The sequence below is a fragment of the Motacilla alba genome, chromosome 8 (assembly GCF_015832195.1).
Source record: "Motacilla alba alba isolate MOTALB_02 chromosome 8, Motacilla_alba_V1.0_pri, whole genome shotgun sequence".
NCBI classification, from domain to species: domain Eukaryota; kingdom Metazoa; phylum Chordata; class Aves; order Passeriformes; family Motacillidae; genus Motacilla; species Motacilla alba.
The window spans coordinates 21,030,800-21,053,474 of NC_052023.1; the positions used below are offsets into that span (position 1 = coordinate 21,030,800).

Genomic DNA, 22,675 nt, shown 5'->3' on the forward strand with positions numbered 1-22,675 from the left:
TTCCACATAAACTCATCTTATGGTGCCAAAACACAATAGTCATGCCTTTCATTAACTGCTTGTTTCTGCTATCTTCCTTGCACCATCATTTGTGTTCATGCAGCTGTGCACTGATTGGATCAAGAAGCTGATTCTGCTGCAAACTTTTCTTTTTGACAGGTTAGCTTTTGGTAGCAGTGTGGATTTATGAACCATTAAATTCTAGTGGAAAGTGGAACTACAGTGTTAGTGTTTTACCTTCACACAAGAGGTTGCACTGTTTAAACTGATCTTACAAAAAGTTTGAAGAATTCAGGTACTTAAATGTAGTTACATTTGTTTCTCTCATAGGATTTCCATTTGAATTAAATCTGTTAAGACTGATTCAGTCTAAACCACAGAAGCAGACAGAAGAACAACATGTTTTTGGGAAAGCTCCAACTACACTGAAAACCAGCAATTTAACCAGTGCAACTGTACATTCACTACATATTATTCAGTGGAAGCCTGAAAAATCAAAGCTATTTGCTACAAAACGTGAAATCCTAATTCTGAAAAGAGATGCAGAGACTCTACCAGAAAAAGATGAGGTTACCACAAATCACCAGCTGATCAAGGTCCACAGAGGACTACCTGGAACTAAAAATCATACACACTCCTTCCTCTCTTATCTTCTACAGACAGCTAGTAGCAGAAGACAGGGAAAGAAAACAAAAGCAACCTCATAATCTGTTAATACTGATTTTATCTATCCAGACATAGAAAACAGGTATATCTTATAATTTGTAGTATCCAATAATCTGTATTTGATCTTCAAACCTTTTGTAAATGTAAAAATTTACTCTTTGTTGCAAAAGATTCCTCACAGTCCTATAACAACATAGTAACACAGTTTGGCAGGCTTGAGGGCAACTCTGAAATTATTTTTCACAACTGATTAATTCACAAATGTGTAACTGTAGGAAATTATGACATTATTTAAAAAAATAAATTTACATGTTAACTTTGTTTCACCTTATAGGTACCTAATTTTCTTGCTTCTTGGCCGGAAATTAAACCTAAAGAAGAGCTTTCCCCGTTGACTAAAATTATGCATTCTTCCCATGTTTGCTTGGCCATGTCTAATCAGCAGAAGGGGCATTCTGAATCTAAATTTAGTTCAGGCTCAATACCTGACCATACCTTGGAAACCCTGAAAATTATATAAACAGAGGTTTTGTCTAGAAAAGGGAGATAGCAAAGCTATTAATTTTCATATGGAGTTCACCATTTGAACTGATAAATGCTTTGGTGACATGAAGAACATAAATTAAAAAGCCCCAGGCTGAAAATAATGGTGGAAGACAGAAAAGCTGAACAATGGATAATTCCAGTTCCCCTTCATGCTAAGTTTTAAAAAACAAATAGAAGCAGCAGTTAGAAATTTTAAAACATCAAAGAAAGAAAATAAAATAATTCAGATACTAATAATTAAGCTACAACTGTAATATGAGCATAGAAACTGCTAAACATATATACACAAGCATAATTGAATTTTTCCAAAAAATGGAAAATCATGTAGTAGGGCTTTAGTTAATACAAAGGCAGAACTTAATTCACCCCTACTCATCTTTTTAAAATCTAAGAATACCTATTGTTACTAATAATTAAAGTCAAGCACAACATGCAATGAAGAGTGATGTATGTATTTTAAGAAGACCCAAACCTGGTACAGGAATTCAGCTACAGTTATTTCACAGCTTTGCTGAGTGCAGGGGTAAGGCCAATGCCAGCAGTGGTTCTGTGCTTTTAAAGGATACATGATGCAATATGGAGACAGATAATCAGTGTAAAACACCTGGGCATCAGGGAATGAACGCTAAGAGATGCTTGACAGGAGCCACATGATAATTTAACAGAAATTCCTGTTAAAAATGCTGACAAAGTTGATTTGATGCAATGGACTCATCCAATGCATCTGCATTAGTTTTCCTTGTAAAGCCAGCATTCAGTACAATCCTCAGTTAAGAAATACAGAGTTTAGTAGGGATGTTTCATGTGTTTCTAAACCTCAGATGCTTGCATGCATGCAGTGGCCATTACCTTTAGGAAGAGTAAGTGGAAACTTGGGAAATACTATGAGACATATGACTAAAAGAAAAGTTTAGATATCAGAGCAGTAAATTAACCATCAGTTGAACAGGTTCTCAAAGAAAACCTGGAGTTGAATAATCCTCGTGCTAATACAGCCCCCAAGCACAGAATACCTTACTTGACAATGTAATTTATGCAGCTGATTCCCAAGTGAGGCAAAAACCATAACATATACCTGGGAGAATAGTATCAAAAATTCAGTGTACAGAAGAGAGGGCTTTAAATACACATTTTTTCAATGACTTGGCAACTGTTTCATTTTGCTATTTTGCCAATGCATTTGTACCTTGGCCAACAAAACCTGGCTCTTCTGTTCTGTTACAGCTTCACAATTGATCTAAAACACCCCAATACCATTTTTTTAGGTAAATGCGTTATTCCCCTGAGTCCATTTATGGGATCAGTTACAGACTATACCAATGTTTCAATAATTGATTTTTAAATGTTGACAGTGAAGATAAATTATAAACTAAAATTTCTATCTTTTTACTCCTAATATAAGTTGCAAACTATAAGTGAAAATAAATATTACTGAATTTTTACAAATACAGATAATTTTATGGAATTGCTCTGATAATAGTTTTCACTTTGATATCTCTTTCTTTATCATACTAAGACTCTCATGCAGTTCTGATTTTCAAAATTGCTCTCATCTTTCCAAGTGACCTACAAACCACATAAAACATCCTACTATTATTTTCAAGAAAAAGAAAAACCACTAGAGGACAGAGGAGCACGGGTTATCTCTCTGGCCTCTGTTTACTTTGTTTTAAACTTGCCAAGGACATCTTATTCTCCAGATTTCTATGCTACCATCACTACTGAACACAGTTTAAATTTTCCATGGCAGGGTATATGCACCAGGGTCACACTATTATTGTAACAACCACCATTTTCTTTTGCTGAGTCACATTGGCCTTCACTGGCATTCCTTATATTAAAAAAACCCGTACAAATGCACAGATATTCACTACACTCATGTTTTTTGAAGCTGAGCATTGAATCCAGGCTGGTAACCTGCCACTCCCTCAGAGTGGCACTGAAAAGGATGCAGCAGCTTAGGTGAGAACAGGCCAGGCTCAGAAGGAGGATTTACAGCCTTGCAGCAGCTTGGAAATCTGCTCTGCATTCATGTGCAGGGATAAGACCAAAAGGTGTTCAGACTGATGACCAATTCTTCAGTAATAGTTATATCACAATAGGGTAAAGGATCTTTCTGAAGCATAAGGAATTTTACATACTCTGGAACTGTTTGCTATCCCTATGTATTTTGATAGGGCATATAATGCTACTTAATTAACTGAGCTCTGCAAACAAAAGAAAAAAAATCCTGTCTGGAAAGGGAATCGAACATAATCTGTTTTTATTTTATAGATAATAAAACCTGTAATCAACCAGTAATTTGGATCATAGCCAGAGCAATCCTTCCCATAATATCACGTACAGATATCTCTTTTGACATTAATGCAATACACAAGGAAAAAAACTATTAAGAACCATGAAAAAAAGTTCTGGTCTTTTTCATATCAGATCTCTTGGGGGTTTTAATTCACTCAAAAGTAGTCATTATTCTTAAATTCCTTAAGAATAAAGTCATTATTCTTCAATTGCACTAATGTAACAGATGTTTCCCTGCTATCAAAGATTTATTTGTCATAAAGGACAACTGGCTATAAAAAGTGCAACTCTGTTAGTTTTATTTTTAAATGTGTATTTTCATGAAAGTGATAAAACTAATAACAAAATGAATACCACAAGTTTGCTTTCTTTAACAAGCAGTTAAAAGCTCAATGTCTGCAATGTCTGTTCATGGATAAATGCTTATTCTTGCTTAAAATATTTTAACTCCTCCACCTACCTTTTGACCTCCTGCAGATTCTGCACTGTGATGCTCTTTTAGTTTTTGTTCCTGCTCCATGATGTCTTTCAAATGCTCATTTACCTAGAGACAAAATAGCTCATTCAGTTGTCTGTTCTAAGAAACAAGTCACAGAAATTAGAAGTTCTCCAAAAAGTCTATAAATCATGAACATAGAACTAAAGAGATAAACCAAACATTTCAGACTATAGCCCTGCAGCAAATGTCAGTCTCGGATGCAGTCGAAGGTCACTGCTTGTTAGCTCTACATCGTACAAACTAACCTTCCCCTTATTATGCTCAGTCACATTTGATTAACAGGGTATCCTTGTCACTTGATTTGATTATGCAGTGAAGGTAAGTCACTTCAAGCAAGATGTGTTCAAACAAACAGAATACCTTTGGGTTTAAATCATGACAAAGTACACAAAGAGATGACAACTTATAAAGAGCCAAAAAGAGACCCTTGAGTGGGCACTGTGGCATCTCAACATGACAGTGACACCTGAGATGTCATATGTAGTATATATTCCAGCATTACACTTCCCATTTATATGGTTCACACGTGTTTAACTTATTTCTGCAAAATTTTCTTTTTACATTCCATAAACAGCAGATGTGGGAACAGTCTGTATCAGAACAGTCCTGATATACCTACATACACAAATACACATCCTAGCCTCTCATCTCTAATTGAATCCTACAAATAACAAAGAAAACCCCAGCTTGCTTTTCCAGCACTCATACCTTGTTTATCCAGTACATGACAGCATCCTCAATGTCATAGGGTACCTCTGTAGCTTGGAAGAAGGTTGAGTACTGCTGAGTGCATGCGATGACTTTCTCAACGCTGATCATCTCCACAGTGTAAGCCATCATGAGGGTGTCGATCATGGCCAAGTGAGCACTCTGCAGTGACAAACACCAACACCTGATCAGTTTGCAAATCAACAGATCCTTCTTATGTACTGCTTCTGAACGTAGCCACATACATGGAAAGACCAAAACTGTGAATGCTATACGTTTTCTGTCTGGTTGTCAGTTTTAAATGAAAAGCAAATGAAAACAAATATAATAGATTTGGGAACACAGATTAAATTGCAAATTAAAATAGCTTCTGTAAAAAAAAAATAAACTACCAAACTTTAAGAATTAAAAGTGAACAGAATCAGGAAGTTTAATGAATGATTCAAACATCACATCACTTTTAAGAGAGCTAAAGAGAGCCTTTAAATTTGTCACCATAGCTAAACCAAACTCCCCTGTCTGATCAGCGTTATTTGTATTGGAAATAAAAACTGGAACTTGGGGATTGCTAAACCATCTTCATTGTCATGAAAATGCTGCATTAATATGTGAAAGCTCATCTATATTTAAAGTCCTAATCCAGGAAGAAGACGCGATTATACTAATCTTTAGTAAAAACTCAACAAAATGATAGAAAAACATCTATTTTTCTTCTAGTAAACTAGTTATGTTATGCAGATGTAAGGTAGGTGCCACAGCTATAGGTACTCAACTAGGTTTAAAATAATATATCTTCTGTATAAAAGAGGAGGTACATTTCTTCTGGTGTTATATATTGAAAGACAATTTCAATATATAACTAAGGCTATTTCACAGTTTGTAACAGTTCAAAATCAGCAAAGAATTCCCCCCCACCCCAAACTCAACAGAATAACAACAACAACAAAAAAAAAGAGGATAACAAGGATTTACATTAGATTCTTGTGATTGAATAACAAAATGATGGTGGCTTTTAGAGGCAGTGCCTACAGCTAAACACATTTCCTTCTGCTTCATGATAAGAAAAACAGAAACAGCTTTCTAGGTATTAAGCAGGATTTCCCATGGATCAGAACAATTTCCAAAGACAGTATTTTTAAAACATTGTCTTTAAACATAGCTCACAAAGATGCTCAACACTTGTTAACACCACCACTTCAATACTATAAAAAATATTAATGTAAACATCTCACAAGGTAGCTGTAACAGCCATGGTAACAGCAATGAACAACGTGAGTCACACAGCAATATGCTATCTAATCATCACAGCTAAGGTAGTTCATGCACATCACTTATTCCAGAATTCCCAGCAGGAAAAAGAACAGATCCAGACTCTGTGCTGCCCTTAGTGTTAGTGTCATCAATGCAAGCGATCATGCTGACCTCAGAAGCAGGCAGCAGTATGTACTGCTTTTTTAAAAGCAGTTAAGTTGCTTTGTTTCACAAAAAAGGCCAACTACACTTAATAGTAGTTTGAAGCTGACAGCCAACCTTCCTGGGACAAGCTTGGATGCTGCACATGGCCTGAGAGCCCTGTGTGCCACAGAGCCCATCTCTGGCCCAGCAGCAGCAGCGCAACTGGGCAAGGAATCAGCTCCTCCTCCCTGCTGCACCACTGATGGACTCAGGCCGAGTAAACTCCTTCCACCACCATTATTATGCCTTAGGAGCTTTTCTACAGCCCTTTATGGATAAACACTGATACAGGCTCCTAGGTGAATGAGGGAAAGTGCTGGGCAGCTGAATCTTGCCACTCAAAGTATTTCAGAAGGGAAAGGGTATTGTCTGTGTGCAGCCCAGTGCGCAGAGCAGCAGTGATCTACAGGGATGCACGAGCCGCTCCTCTGCTGGCCCAGCAGGGCAGGGCAAGGCAGTGCAGAGGCAGGTCCAAATCAAGTATCACATAAACTGTGAGTACAGCCCCCCAAATCCTTGTGGGGGATTGCAGAGCTTGGGACAGCCACACAGATCCATGCAGTTCTGGTAGGAGATCCCAGCAGATTGGTGAAAGGTAGTTTAACACATGCAACGCACAGCAAAGAAGGGAAGATTTGGATAATCTCTGACACCTGGGGCCACTGCTCTAATAATCTTTCCTTGCTACATCTTGCATGGTCTGAATGGCACCGGGGTTAAAACCTTGTGCTATTTTCAGAGCCTTCCCCCAAAAATAAAAAGGAGACATTAAAACAGCAAGAAAATGCTGGACTTGCTTTTCAAGAGGAGGTAGTGCACAGAAATGTATTTTCCAGCCAGACCTAAGAGTGGCCTCATAGAGAATGCTACTGCTAGGAGCCATCAGGCTGATCAGACTGCCTGCTGCACAAGGGAATTCTTTCCATCCTTTACTCCCTGCCTGTGGGAAGGACACTGCCTGCCATGTGAGGTCTGACAACCAAGGAAGCTCCCAGAGGTGTGAAAGCAGCATCTTCTTGCCCAGCTGTTTATCCATGAGTAGTGCCCTGGCTACTACACCTGTGCTCTGAGATCAGTCTGCAAGAAAAACCACCACTGAACTTCCCAGAGGGAACTGAGCAGCCTTCACCTCCCATGCTCGATCATCAGCTTCTCTGGAAAACACAAAGTGTTTTTCTCTGGAAAATCCTACAAAGTGGATTGCCAGTGAAGAGAGAAAGCCACTGAAGTGTTGCTAGATCTGACAATATGCTCAATACATTACAAACACATTATAAAAAGTAAATTATTTACGATTAGTTAACTGAGTCTCATTTTCAATCCTTCCAGTGAATCATTAATAAAGTGCAAACTACTTAAACAAACAGAGGGAAGAATGACCTTAGATAATCAAAACTAAGTGCAATAAACTTTTACCAACACTACCTAGATCCATGTCACAATCTTTTTTGCTTGCATACAAGCAATCAAATACAAGCATCTTCAGCCTTAAAAGTGACTCCAAGTTATTTTGTTTATAATCCAGGCAGAACACTCAGAAGAATTTTAAAAGCCAGTAAATAATGAAAAGAAGAATGAATATTGTCCTGAGAAACAAACAATGAATTGCCACTTTTTTAGCTAGCAAAATCAAACTTTTGATTTTATAAATAGTTTCTTTACTAATGAAAATAATTAAAACTAGTAACATATATGAATTTATTCCCCTAGAAAATTGCAAGCAACCAAATAAACATAGAGGATAACATATTTAAAATAGCTGTTTGTTTAGTTTGGCTTGTTTGCTGAGTTTTTTTTAAAAGGAATTACAAAAAGAATAAGAAAAGTATTTAATTGCACATAAAGCCCTACTGGTTTTCTTCCATTTATTCTGGGAAGAGCAGACAAGCTGCATTCTTTTACCTGCATATCTTCATTCACTGTGCTCAATAAGAAAGAGAAAACTAAAAACTGCACTATAAAAATAGCATCCTACTCTTCCAAATACAGGTTTTGTCAACATAACTGCTGAAGTTCTGTAAAAAATCCCAAGAAATTCTGTTGATAGTAATAATGTTCTGATTTTTTTTTTTGCCTCTCTCACTGAGCAGCATATTTTAGGTACAGCTAAAAAATCAAGAGGGAGAGTTCACTTTTACTAGTCAGACCTGCAGTTATGAGTGAATTTTGCGAGGAAGCAACATTTTATATCTGAGGGAGAACCAGAAACCACTTGGAGCTGGGCAGAAACCAGGAGCAGCAGCTCAGCAACATCTTCTTTCTCCAGACAAACCTGGACACAATGCCTGAAGGAAGTGCCCAGGAGCAGCTGACAACTAGGATGAGCACAGTACATTGAATTTTGGTATTTCCTCTGAGGTGGCACCATTCAGATACACAGCCTAAAAAACCCAGTCAGGATTTTCATACTGTCACACACCTCCCACATCCAAAGTTGCAGCAAGGCATAAAGATGTTCAATTAAAAAAAAAATAATTCTAGAGAAATAATTTTAACCTCCCCCACATGGTAACATAAAATTATACAAAACCATTAGAGAAATATATTTGTAAAAAGTCAAGATCAACACAGCAGCATTGAACAACACAGGAAATAATACACTTTCCCCATAAGTGTTATGCAGAGATTTGGTTTATGCCAATTCTAAAAACTGTTTTTCCCTTTGATTGCTTCACTACAATGGTGCAAAGTAATAAAGCCTTAAATAGAACATAAAAATATATTAAAAACCACAAAATGCTAGATTCTTAGAGGTATTTTATTTTCTAAGACACAAATGTGCTTTTGTCTTCCCCAGCTACAGCCTGCAAAGAACACAAGAGTTTTAACTTACTAATCTTAACAATCTCATGTAATTACTGGTTAGTTTCTGCCCTGTAATGTAGGTTCCACAGCTTTTCATTCTACTGCTAAATAGTTCAATAAGAAGCTTACTGAACTGCAGAAGAAAAATTCTTCTGAGCATGGCTGCTAATGCTTTCCTGTCTGCCTAACATTTGATTAGAGAGCTTTCTTCACCTCCATTGAAGAACTGAAAACAACTTCATTAAAAGTGCACTAAGCAAAAGGTGTATGTGATACTGAACACACAGACACTTATGGATAAATACCACAAATTACAGACAGCTCCTACATTGTTACCTGCTACTAAGGATATTTCTTATAGTCCATTAAATGATACTCAGGTCAGGAGCTCCCTTTTGAACTCACTGTTTAGGAAAAATATAGACAAACCCATTTCCCACTACAGTACTTGAAGAAAGGGGAAGAAAGAAAACAGAGGATATAATTGTTACACTCATGCTAAATAGAAATAAATAATTAATTCACTCTTTCCTGGAGATTTTTCTTGTAATAAAAGTCCCCTACACTCACTATGCTTTGGAGAAGAGATTTGATCTTTGACAGGCTGGCTTTTGTAAACAGAAATACACATTGCACAACAAATACATATATTTCTAGCTAAACTCACTAAAGATTTTGCCTCAACTGGATCAGGCACTTGAGCAAAGAACAGAAGAGATTAGCTCTTTACATTTAGCTGGGAGAATTTTTATATCTCCCTTGCATCAGTAGTTATCATTCAACTAGCTTCTGCCTTCTGTAGACAGAGGTTTGGATCCAGGTACTATTCACACTCCAGGAAAAAAACAGTAATTCCAAGGACTTCATGAAAATGACTCTGATTATCAAGAATATAGATGGAATCATCACTGTAGAACACATACTTTAGGAGAAAAGATAAAACAAGAGTTTGCTCATATCCATGGTAAAAGAAAGAGAGTAATAGCAGCTGAGTATGGGCTTAAACAGACAGGAAAGCTGTGCCAAGAGCACTGTCAGGATCTCCTTACACACCCCTCTAACCCACATCTGTGCACCCAGCTTCTTGCAGGTTCTGTGGACAACAATTTGAGGAGGCTGGCTAGCTTAAGCCTCCAGGCCCCTTTCCCAGAGACCCTCCCCCAGATAATCCAAATGAATCTGCTAGCCCAGGGAGATATCATCTAAACTCCAAGCCTCAATTAAAAATTGCAGAATTCCAGCTCAGGGTAAGTATAGGCCAACACTTAAATACTGCAGGAGGTGAGGAAGGAATTAATGAGCAGAGCCAATAGGTGAAAACTCTATTACAAATCTCAAAGCTATTACATCATTTGACCGTCATTTTTACAACAAAATGAAGACAATTTTGATACTAAAAAGGAAACAAGTTCTAAAATATTTCAACCAACAAAATGGAGCAGTCTGAAGTAGTCAGTTCTGCTCTGTTTGTTGATTTTTGGATGGAATTCTTCTCTAGCCTCACACAGTACTTATACTTAGCACAACCCTAAAATAAGGCCAGCTGTCTAGTTAGTCTTGTCCTGCAAGGGAATGATCATGCTGAATTACCTCCTTGCTGCATTGCCACGAACAACAAGGGCTTGACTCTCACAGGATGCTTACTCAGCAAGGACAGGCATTACTGAGTCATGCTGAGCGCCTTGAGACAGGTTCAGCAACACAGAAGGAATGGTTTTTGCTTTCAGGATTTTTATAGCCTTCTCTATTTGGTTAACTTTTTAAATTTAGTAACCTCTTATATGAGCATATTTATTAAGAAATCATTGTTGGGCTGACTATACACATCTGACACAGCAAACATAATTCACTTCTATAAAAAAGGATTTCTCAGGTACAGATATTGGCTGTGTTAAGCATTTTGATAGCACTTACAAGCCTGACCTAAGATTTCCTCATAATGCTCGTTAGGGAGCTTCATAGTTTGATCTACTAACTCAATCCTAACTAAATCCTAACAGAGATTCTCAGGTTTTCTGGATGACATAACCAAGCTAGACTTTGACCTACTCCAGGACATAGTGAAACAAAGTACCTGAGCAACACACACTGGAATCAAGAACCAGCAAATGGCGTTCATCACATTCTTTGAATTTTGACTTATTTTATAGTTTCACATGACCTGCTGTGAATTTTTTACATATACTTAGCAATTGCAAGTTGCCTGTTCTTATTTACTGGGAGAATCAAATGCCTAATGATAAAAACCACAAAGGCACTTCCGTGTCTTTATGCTAAGCACTCCAAGTTTTAAAGATAAACACTGGTAGTTAGATAGTTTAAACTAAAGTAAGAAAGTAACACAGAATAACTGGTAAGGCAGTTACACACATTTCAACAAGCAAATAGCAAGAGCCTCAAATTTCCCAGAAGACTTTGTTTTTGCAAATAATTCAGGATTTTCCTAGAATATATTGTCAAATCTTGTCCAGATAAAACAGCTCAAAAATCTCTTAGCAAAATTACTTAGGTGCCTTGTCTCTGCGCGCTTATGCTGGTTCAAACCAAGAACAAGCAGTAATTGTATTCAGTATCACCTATATTTCTTATTTTCACAGCAAGCTCTACTACTCTTTGAAGAACACAGGAGTGGGAAAAGGAAAAACAAGGCTTTGTTTTATCCACATATCAAAAAAAGTAGTTCCCTCTTCCTGACTCACTCATACCTGCATAGGAATGACACTAAAACCACCAGTTTGACTTCTCTGGCAGCTCAGCTAACACCTGCAGAGGCAGTTATCACCAGGAACTATCAAAGCATATTCATCTCAGAACATCTGCTGAAGGAACCCAGCCTTAGGAGTGCTGGAGAATTACCACTTCCTCATGGACAAGGAGGAGCAGTGGCAAGACAAGGCAGATTTCTACAGAATTTGGGGTGAAGAGTTTAGGGTTGGGTGACAGGTTGGGTTCTGTTGTATAGAAGCATGTAAGAGGGGAAGTTTGGCAAAGAGAAAAAGACGCAGAGGTCCCAAAATAAAATAAATGTGTAGGGCTGAGGCATTAATCCATGGAGACGAGACTGGAAAAGGAAACAGGGATGTCTTCTCCAGTGCATGAAGCCTGGCACGGAGCCTCAGCATCCTGCAAGTCCCACTGACAAAGCCTTCCTGAGCAACAGCTCAGTCTGGGGTCAGAGCAGACTACTTCTGAAACTTTACAGCACACACTTCTAGTTCATCTGTTTAACAGTTAAATATTGACAGCAAGTTCTGAATGGCAGCTTTTTTAGCCCAGATAACTGAGATCACATGCTTTCTGACTTACCTGCATTTCAATTTTGCTTTTTTTCTTTTTTTTTTAGATCTAGTTAGTTACTCACACCCGTTATCTCACAATCCCTAGAAGGTTTAAATACTTAAATGAATGTAAGATGCCCATTTGATAAAAGGCATGCAATCAACTTGATATTGCAATAGCAATTTACTAAAAAAAAACCACCTAAAGTAATAAGAGCATGATATTTCACGTAATTCTCAACATTTAACAAATCTACAGCCTTGGTTTCTGATTAACTGAATTGTAATAATGAGCTTTTCTGCATACAGTACTAATGAAGCTTTAATTGCAGTGATGAATAGTACAATACACTGTTTTTTTCAATTAATCTGCTTCAGAAACGGAACTCTCAATATCATTATGTTTTAAAAAAGGTAAACAAAAAATACTGCTTTTCTACAGGAGAGGAGATGAAGTTATCTGTGGTTCTTTCCCTCATTTCTCAAACTAAATGAAGATCAAAGTAGGGCCAAATTATCAATGGACATCTCCAACTGAATTCCACACAGTTCTGGGACTGGCCTGCCAGGGTACGTTTGAACTGCTACATTCTACTCATTTTCCTCAGGAAATGTGCCTCCCAGCTGGAACTTTGTGAGACACTTGTCACAATATAAAACTTAAATTCTCCAGGAAGGAATTTTAAAGAACAATTTCAGTTATAAACAAGATACTTGGGGTGTTTCGTTACAAAAAATATCTTTGGTTTTGAGAGTTACCATCCTTCTTGGTCCAAATTTTTATTTTTATAATGCATGGTGGAAATGCGTATTATTCAGCACCTTAGATACAGAAAAAGAATGTAGTATTGAAGCTAATGCCTCTGACATGTAAGCATCCAAGACCTAGGGACAGCTGCATTCTGTTACACGTCAAATATCACCGTATTTTTACAAAACTGCGTCTGAAGAACCTTTGAAAAGCTTCTGTGGTTTTTCTTAAACTGCTGATACACAAAAAAATCTATTTTAAACATGAGAGTCTTTTTTAGGTTTAGCTTTCTTTGGTAATCTAGCAAAATATTGGCTTAAGAAATCAAAACATGTATGTTCATTTCAACATGCTATCTTCAAAAAGAAGAAAACTGGTTTCAATTTTTACGTGAGAACATAATATGAAATCTTCCTGTATTTGCACATGAACAGGATCCTGATAATTTCCTTGCTATTTCTTTATTAACCATACAAGGGCAAAGAAATAAGGTTGTCACATTCATTACTGTAATAGCAATTACATTAAGGATAGGAGTTATTTGACCTTTTCTTCAGAGGTTTTTAGGAATACCACATTTATAGACAGAACACAGCACAGTAAGACATGAGAAGGAAATTGACCTGGACAAAAATTTTCTGCTAAGATAACAGCCAAGGTCAAAAGAAATTACCTGGTCTCCTACTTTCAATGAACTCTATCAGCAGTGTTAAATAATTAAAACAGACACACAAAATTATACTGATCACAAGAAATCTGTTTCTCTAAGGCTGTTAATGTAGTAAAACCTTGCAAGTGACAAGCTGCTGACTAATAGCATTACTAAATCAGACAGCTGACCAACATTTTTTCATCTACTTATTAAAGGATTAGGACAGGCCAGGCACAACAGTGGCTGCTAAACAAGGATATGGCCTACAGTGATGTTACAGCAGAAGTAGGAAAGCTACTTCATGGTTGTTTCAATAAATGTATTCAAAAGTGTTTCCACTTGTTTGGTTAATCTGGACTAAACAATAAACTTTAGGTCAGATCTTGAACTTCTGAAGTAGAGTATGAGTTCTTCAGAGAAAGACTCTCTTAGATATGCACACACGGGCACAAGACAATTGCTTTACTGGAAACTTTAAGATCTGTTTTTCATTGTTCAAAGCAACTGTACTAAGGAATACACTTTATTCTTAAGAAAGAGCAATCTGTGTGCCCTCATAGAGATCATGCTGTACCAATAATCCTTTTTAATAGATTACTGGGACCCGAGGACGTCCACTTCATCTACCGCAGCAGATTTTTGCAGGACATCTGGCAGTAGTCTCCATCACCATAAGCTTCTGCTAACCACAGGGTCATACCCAGGCTCTGTTTGCATCAGGAACTGCTGCAGACCAACAGGAGCAGATTGGTACCCAGGAAAGAGTTGTGCTGAGGACAGCATACCTACAAGAAGGACTGCAGTTGCCAACTATCACTACTTCAAAAAATCTGGAATTCAAGCAGCATACTAATAAGGCAGTGGATTGTCTTTCTATCAGCATTTCACAAAACTGGGAAGGCTGATTACATAGCAAGTAAAGCTTTTCTTGAAAGTTACTTTGGTAAAGGCATGAAAAGTGGTTACTGATATGATAGCATCTTCAGGAGGTACAATTTCTTAAAGAAAATTATATTTTGAAAAGAAATGGGAAATCAACTTGTAGCCTATGCACAAAAAATGTTAAAATGTTTTACCCAAAGAATTAAGATAGAACAGGAGACCACTGTGAACTAGAGGCTACTTCTAAGTAAACTGATGAGCAAAGTGAAACAATGCCCATTCTCATCCTTCACAAGTATCAGTTTGTGAACCAGCACTTTTCGGGGCATGGAAATGAATTGGAAAGTCTCCTTCCTCCACCTCTCTTTGGTAATGAAATAACTGCCAGTTCATAAGTCTTTTTAAAGATTAAAACAATAAACCACACAATCGTGTTCTCATTCCTCATGCATTTCTGGTTTATAATGTTATTATTCCAGGACGTGTTACATAATTAGTAGTTCTTGAAACAGAGAAGTCAGCTGCAGCAGTAACCTATCCACATTGTAGTAAACAACCATTTTCTTAGGCAAAATACCCCTCCCCCTATTCTCCCCAACTGAGGCAAGCTGAGTAAAAGAGCATGGTGATAAATGAAACAAAACAGAGAAACAAGCTGAAGAGAAAATCACAAGGCAGAAATGGGAAAACTGCTAACTCCTAGCCTTTTATTTTCCAGATAATTACTTAAGATGACAACAACTAGATTGTAAGTATTTTCTTTGCTTACAAGAATACCAAGAAATACCAACAGTATTATTTGAAACCTTGTGCTACAAGCACAAGACATGGCATTGCATGCTGTCCAGAAACCACATAAGCCCTTCACAAGATGAAACCTTTCCTCTGGCAAAAGCAGTGAGCCCCATTTATGAACCTCACCTCGTTAATTGGAAAGAAGAGGCAAGATGAACAGAACGAAGGAGCTGGGAAGTATTTTATAGCTGTCCTTAAACAATGGATTCAGAGACCACCAGCTGTAAACATGAATAGTAGCCACAGTGCCACGCAAGGAGCAGTGTAGGCCCTGTGCAAGATTCAGGCAGTTCCATTGATTCTCAGCATTGTTTCATCAGCCAGAAGTGTAAAACCACTGAACAAAAATCTCTGCTGGGCAGTTTGGCTGTTGAACATTTGGAGGAACTGAAAATAGGGCTTTTTTTGATGAGGTGGAAAAGAAGCTGGTATAAGCATTGAGGAATGACATGAAGCCAGGCCAAAATCCCTGGAGAGGTACTGCTGCAAGGACTTAATTGATGGTTTTTCTGACTGAACTGAGTAAAGCAAAGAAAAGTAGAAATTGTTGTTTTCCATTTTTTTCTTAATTTCTAAATGCCTTATTTTGCTTTGTGTTTCATGTCTGTGATTTGTTTGGGTTTCTTCCAACCTCCTTCTCATTAAAATTAGAAATTGCCTGACATCTGTTCTTTCTTTTCAAGCATCCAAACTCTGAAATCCCATAATCCGTAAATGGGAAAGGACGATTACTGAGAAACTTGGCTGAACTACATGTGAGACACATTATGGGACATTTCAGCAATCAGTTTGAAATCATTGGCTTCAAGTGTGTTATTTCAGAATTGCAGGCAGTATCTGTAACTTATGTTACCTAAAATACCCAAGGGAACATTTAATCAAACATAAAAAGCTGGCTGTCTGCATAGGCAAGTCAATCTGTAGTATTTGAAAAAGAAAAAAAATCAATACTATGATAGAACAAGATGGAATGGGCACTAATAGAAAAGCTGGCATGCAGTTCATACTGAAGAAGAAATATCACAGGACATGTACTATTGGTCACAGCTAAGAGTCAGGATATGTTTCAGTGTCTACCTGCTCATCCAGACATATGACAAGCCCAAACCAGTAAGCAATTTTGCCAATGAAAATTCTTACCGTATACATTATAGATATGAAAGACCGTGCAGAACTTTATATTAAACATGAAAATTTGTCAATATTTTAAAACGTACCTCAAAACATAGCTTAGATAATTTAGGGTTTGCTTAGAAATGTTAATTATTCATACTTAGACACAGAACAGTTGCTATTTTCAGATGTATTACTTCCAAATTATGATTATTTCAAGCTCTGTGTTGGATACATATGGACACACATCAAGCAAGACAAGAGATACTATAAAGTATAGTAGGCTAGAATGTCAAGCCTACAGGAGAATATACACATGGTTTCTGCCTGAACAAATGGCTCTGTGGTACTTTAGCTTCCAGTAAATCATGTGCACTTGGTGTATATAATGCAGCTACAGTGGATATATTGATTTAATTCATTATTTTATAACCCATGACAGACTAAAGGTGTGGGTATAGACCTGGGGTATCTCATGAGTGAAGAACTGCTTCACAATCTTATAGTTATTGATGGAGCACAATCACACATGCACCTCACTTAAATAAAGTTTCACTTCAGAAAGACAATTTTATATGTTCACATTGCTGCAAAGAAAAAGGAAAAATACAAAAACTATTAGGATAAACTGACAAGAATATTCACATTAGTACCCATACTTTCTGTTGTGTCTGGAACTCTTCCCATTCATCCTCTTTGCACTTGGAGGCAAAACAAATACTAGCCATCAAAGAGTGTATGGTGTAATACTTGCTACATCATTTGGAGAATTCAAAAGGCATTATCAAATCCAAACCAAAGTAAATGCTTAATACAAGTTGCCCATACTGAAGAAAAACCAAGACAAAACAAAATCAGTTTTGCATGTCCAAAGAAGAAGCACAGAGAGGCTCAACCAGAGCAGCTACTACAGACAAGAAGAACATTAACATCCCTCACTCCTTTCCTTTCATTATACCCTCAACTCCCTTGTGCCATGGCAGGATGTGCAGTCCCCCAGCAGGAATGTGCATGCTCCCAGCTGCATGCCTCAGGCAGGCCCAGCAGCACAGCGGGGCAGAGTGCTGTGTGCTGGGACAGGCTGTGGCAGGAGGTCCTGGGGAGAGGGGGGACTGCTCAGACCCCCATTGCCTGAGCCACACTGACCTACCTTATCAGTGCAGGCACCCAGCCAGGGAATAACTCAGTGCTCTGACTCCATGATTCAGGAGGCTGAACAAATGCTTTATTAAGCTATATTATATCACACTAATACTATATTATAACTATACTAAAGAGATACTACTGAAAAACCCGTGACTGTCTGGAGACAGTCACGATACAGCTTTGACCCAATTGGCCAATCAATCCAATCAACCCCGTCCAATTAACAAATCACTGTTGGTAAACAATCTCTGTAACACATTCCACATGTGCCAAACAACAGGAGCAGCGAGTAGAGATAAGAATTGTTTTCTCTTCTTCTCTGAGGTTCTCACTGCCTTCCCCAGGAAAAATCCTGGGAGAGAGAATTATGTCTCTCTCTGTTCAGAGAATGTGAATATCACACTACCTGAAAGCTACAACAATGAAATGGTGCAAAATAAAGAAAAGGCATGGTAATAGTGATTTTTCAAACTTTTTACTTGGGTACTCTTTAAAATATTTCAATCATTGATTAACATGACCTTTGCAATGACTTTTGAATTAATCCCTGACTATACTGGGATTCTCTTTACATAAACTACAGATATTTTTGGCAATGTGAGCTTTATCAATGACTGACTATAGAAGTTATTTTGAATGCTGTCTTCATCTTAACTCTACATTCTAAATGTCTTATTTCCCTTCTTGTAGGCCTGGCTCAGTAACTCTCATGTTTGTTCACATACCCACATTTACACACCAATATGTCCATAGGAATGAGATGTCAGAGTGGCTTTCAATACACACAGCAAATGATGTTGCAACAGGCCTTAATGAGAATGAATCTGTCATTCAAACAGCATTATCCCTTTGAGATAGGAACAAGACAGCTTGTCACATTTAGAGACTAACACCATGCTTTTGCCAGAGTTCCAAGACTGCAAATGAAGATGCCCCTTCGGCTTTTCCCAGCTTTCCAGTGTTTGGCACTGCCAGTAATTTCTTTAAACTTTTGTTCATGCACAGTTAAATATATAAATAATATCTTCTATTCTGTTTCTATAGATACTAATATCGGTATTAAAATTTGGGTTTTTAAACAGATCAGTTTTATGGAAAAATCAACCATTACAAACACCAGCCATTTGCTTAACAAGTCCTGTTCAGCTCTTGATATTTTATGTATATATATATATTGACCTTTTAATGTTGGATCAGTGCAATGGAGGAATGAAAAGTTGCTGTTACATCCTGGTATTTCAACAAGACACTGGATGAAACAAGTTAAATTCCCTTCTAATTACTGATAAAGAATGTACTGTCTAGTACTGAATGTGTTCATATTTGCAAATATAATGCTATATACTTATGATAAAACATGCTGCTAGGGGAGATAAATACAAACAATTCTTTCACTTAAATAAATAATTATTACATACATCTATAGACCTGGTTTTATAGTCTTCTCACTCAGCCTCCACATTTTATCCTGCATTTGATTAATTTAATAAACATTTCACTGAAATAGTAAGCAGCCTTACCTTAAGCACTATATACTGCATTCTGACATTCATGACAGGGGAAAACAAGTGACCCACCAAGCTTTTCACTTTCACCTCAAACCCTCATTAATCTTTTTATATATATATATATATATATACACATATATGTTCAAACTGCTTATGCAAATGCAATTAATTGCATTCTCTAAAAAGGCATCTGAAATATGTAAAAGAATGCAAAACCGTTTCTGTAAATATAACCCTACTGTAACATGCTTTTTAACAGCAGCAAGTACAGAAGTTAAATAATAAAAAAAGTTCAATTAAAATTTCAATGTTGTTCCCATACTTTTCTTCAGTATTTTCCTGCTCCAATATCAATCCATTATTTTGCTCCCAGAAATGATGACAAAAAAGTAGGAGATAATGGCATGTCTAGTTGCCAACAAATTAACAGTGTATTATTTTAATCTGTGAAGCACCACGTATCCTGATGCTGTTGCAAGAAGCAGAGGAGGAGTGGTGGGAGTTACATTGTGGGAGAAAAAAAAATAATCCCCATTCTGGAAAAGATATTCCCAGCCATAAGGCTTTATCACATCATGCCTACACACAGATCTGGAAGTCTCTGCTTTATTGGGATTGTCACAGATTCATGATGTCCTTTTGACAGAATAACAGAAGCACTTTGGGGAAACACCTCCAAGCACTTGGCTGTGATTATCTTTTAGTAACAAGAAGGTGCAGAGTGGGAAGAAGTTAAGTCGCTCTGTACCAGCGATGCTTTGTGAATTGATGAACTCTGAGCTCCAGCCTCTGGAGAAACTTCCTTCCTCTCTCACCCAGCCATCACTCTAAGTTCCCTTGAAGATCCAGTTCCTCTCCTAGACCCCCTAATCTCTCACATTTTTTTCTCAGACCTGCATCCTGAAGGCCTCCTTGAACTATTCTCAGTATGTGCTGGCTCAGGAAGGAAGCTCATCAGAGTCCACAGCTATTTGGTCTGCACTTCAGCCTTCCCGTTGGCAAAGGAGTGAATTTGGCTCACTCTCCTCTAGTCCAGGAGCTATCTCCAATATGCTTGTAAGAACTTGTACGAGAAAGAATTTGTAAAATAAATAACCAGCTGAAGAGAGATATAGGCCATCCCTAAGTAGAACAAAAGACAAAACAAAAACGTCATTGAACTAGGATTAAACTTGCAAATTCAGATCATATTTTAAATTCTTTTCAAAGAAGATTTGGGAAAGGTACAGAAGCAATGCAAAGAATGAAAAATCAGCAGTATATGCCATCAGGAAAACTAAAAGGAAAAATTAGTCAGTGGTTGTACTGGAACCACGGTCAGTATTTTTCCAGATAAAATAACTGCCAGGAAAAAACCACAACCCACCATTTAGAAGACTATGATTTGGACAAGACAACAAAAGGGACAATATGGTCAAAATAGAATATAGTTTAGAGTAATATAAAAGCAGTCTTGCATGATTTATCCTTAATTTAGTCATCAAGATGGCAGCTTACATTAGTTAAAAGTAAATAGGAACCAAGAACTTCTTCATACAGGGAAAAAGTGATGTAAGTGGCAGGAGACATGCAGTTATACTATTAAACACAGGACCTTTTTAAACCACCTAAGTGCTGACAGGGTTTTGTGCTGCTGTGCAAGGTTTCAGCCTTAAAAAGCCAGCTTGTAGCTCCTTTCTTTGACGACTGAGGACAGGGTGGGAAATACTGGCCTACAGAGAAATATCTCAATTTTGTTAGGAGTTAACATACTGACCCGCAAGCTCACACTAGTCATGTATTTCCCTTTTATAAAAGAGAGTTCTAATTCAGTCTTCTAGAAAATATATTAATTTTTGATACCCTTCAGATTATCTGCAAGTCTGCCAATTTCATGCTTAACCTAAATCTTCATCTCAGTGTAGAGCAAACAGGGAAAGGAAAAAATGCCATGCTTTTAAAACTACAAAAGGATTAAAGAGGAGTAATCTGTACACATTGAGCTATTCTTCCAATAAGTCTAAGAACACTGGGGACATTCCAAAAGATTAGAAGACAAGAAACAACGGATTTTTTTTAAGAGTCAACAGACAATACAAATAATTTTAATGCCCCAAATCCTTCTTCTGATCTCATGTAAAATAATTTCAGAGTGAACAAGCAGCTTGATTTATGTACGATAAATGAACACGTGCCAATTTAAACATGAACTAACAGAATATAAGCCACTCTCTAAATTCACGTATAAATATAAGTAAAAAGTGCAAGACTTATTATGAGCATAAGGCATCTAACTTGATACTAACACATTCTGATTAAAGAGACTTCTTAATGCTGGATACATTAAACTGATTTATAGTGCAGCCCTGAGCATAGAATCAGCAATGAATTGGTGAATTTTTCAAGAAACACCACATGAATGAGTTATCAGCTCACCATCTCTTACTTTTTTTACCAGTGGCCTGGAAGGAAAACTCATCACTGATCAGGATTAAAGAGAAGGCAAAATTTGTGGGAAAAGGATGAAAGACAGGAGTAATCAGTTCCCCCTCTAAATTTGGTAGGGTAAGAAGAGAAATAAGTCCCACAGAAATGGAAGGTCCCACCTTAGCTGAAAAAAGGCAAGCTACAATAATCAGAAAGGTACTGCCTTCTCTAATAGGAAATAAAGGAAAGTTTAAAGTTGTTTAGGAAAAGGAACCTAAATTAATTGACACTACAGCCATAGATATGATAAAAGCATAAATGTGTTAAGTCATTAGATCTTGTCAGAACAAGCAAGGCTGTATTATCCTTCTCTTTCTCCCACAAGCAGTACAAGCCAATAATATCAAGGTACATGTAGCCTGTTACATAAGTTCTCAGCTCCCAGTGTTCTGGGAAAACCAGATAAGCTATCCCTCAGTGCTTAGAGGCATATGAGCATTTTTGCTGCTGTTGAAAGTACACAGTACTTTAGGGGGATTGGGGCTTTTTTCCCCCCAAAGCTTTGACCTGGAAAAATAAGAACTTTCATACATATGCATCATAGTTTGAGAATCAGGATTTGATTCTCTCCAGCAGTTCTTTGGTAGCATGTATACATATTTCTTTATCAACTTCAGTATTACCATGCTATTTACTTCCCAACTGCGTAAGTTAAGCATTCTTTGTATTTCTTCCTGTTGCTAGAGAAAAGCTAAAAGCAGGAGCTGGAATAAGTTCATCCTTTGCAATTATCTATCTACCTAATAAGGTACATCTTACCATAAAGAATTTATCAACACAGAAGTTATGAGACTTCCCTGACAAAATGACATACTGAACTATATTAATTTACAATCTTTCTATAGGCAGTCACAACATTATTTTTAATCTCACATACACACAGCTGTCTTTACAGTGAATTCTAAGTACCATTAGATGGTTTGGTTTTGCTTTTGGGAGCAGGGAAGTTAAGAACAGGGGTAAGGAAAAGAAACAAACAAAAAAGTAAAACATTTATAATTGCGAAGTGATTTTTTTTCCCATCAACCTTCTGTCCATTTCTTTGTTTCCCTTTTATGTAATAGGATGTAACCTGGCAGAGTCCTGTAATTCACTCTAACCTTTTTT

At 37.2% G+C, this 22,675-nt stretch overlaps 1 protein-coding gene across 4 annotated transcripts in view; it reads right to left on the reverse strand.

Annotated features, from left to right (window-relative positions):
- Positions 1-22,675, reverse strand: part of CAMSAP2 (calmodulin regulated spectrin associated protein family member 2) — an 80,867-nt gene that overhangs the window by 37,115 nt on the left and 21,077 nt on the right. For all 4 annotated transcript variants that reach the window (XM_038143832.1, XM_038143831.1, XM_038143829.1 and 1 more), the window contains exons 3-4: positions 4,718-4,879; positions 3,971-4,054 (exon numbers count right to left, since the gene is read on the reverse strand). In XM_038143832.1, coding sequence (XP_037999760.1) covers positions 3,971-4,054; positions 4,718-4,879 — 246 coding nt within the window. The remainder of the gene's footprint in view (positions 1-3,970; positions 4,055-4,717; positions 4,880-22,675) is intronic.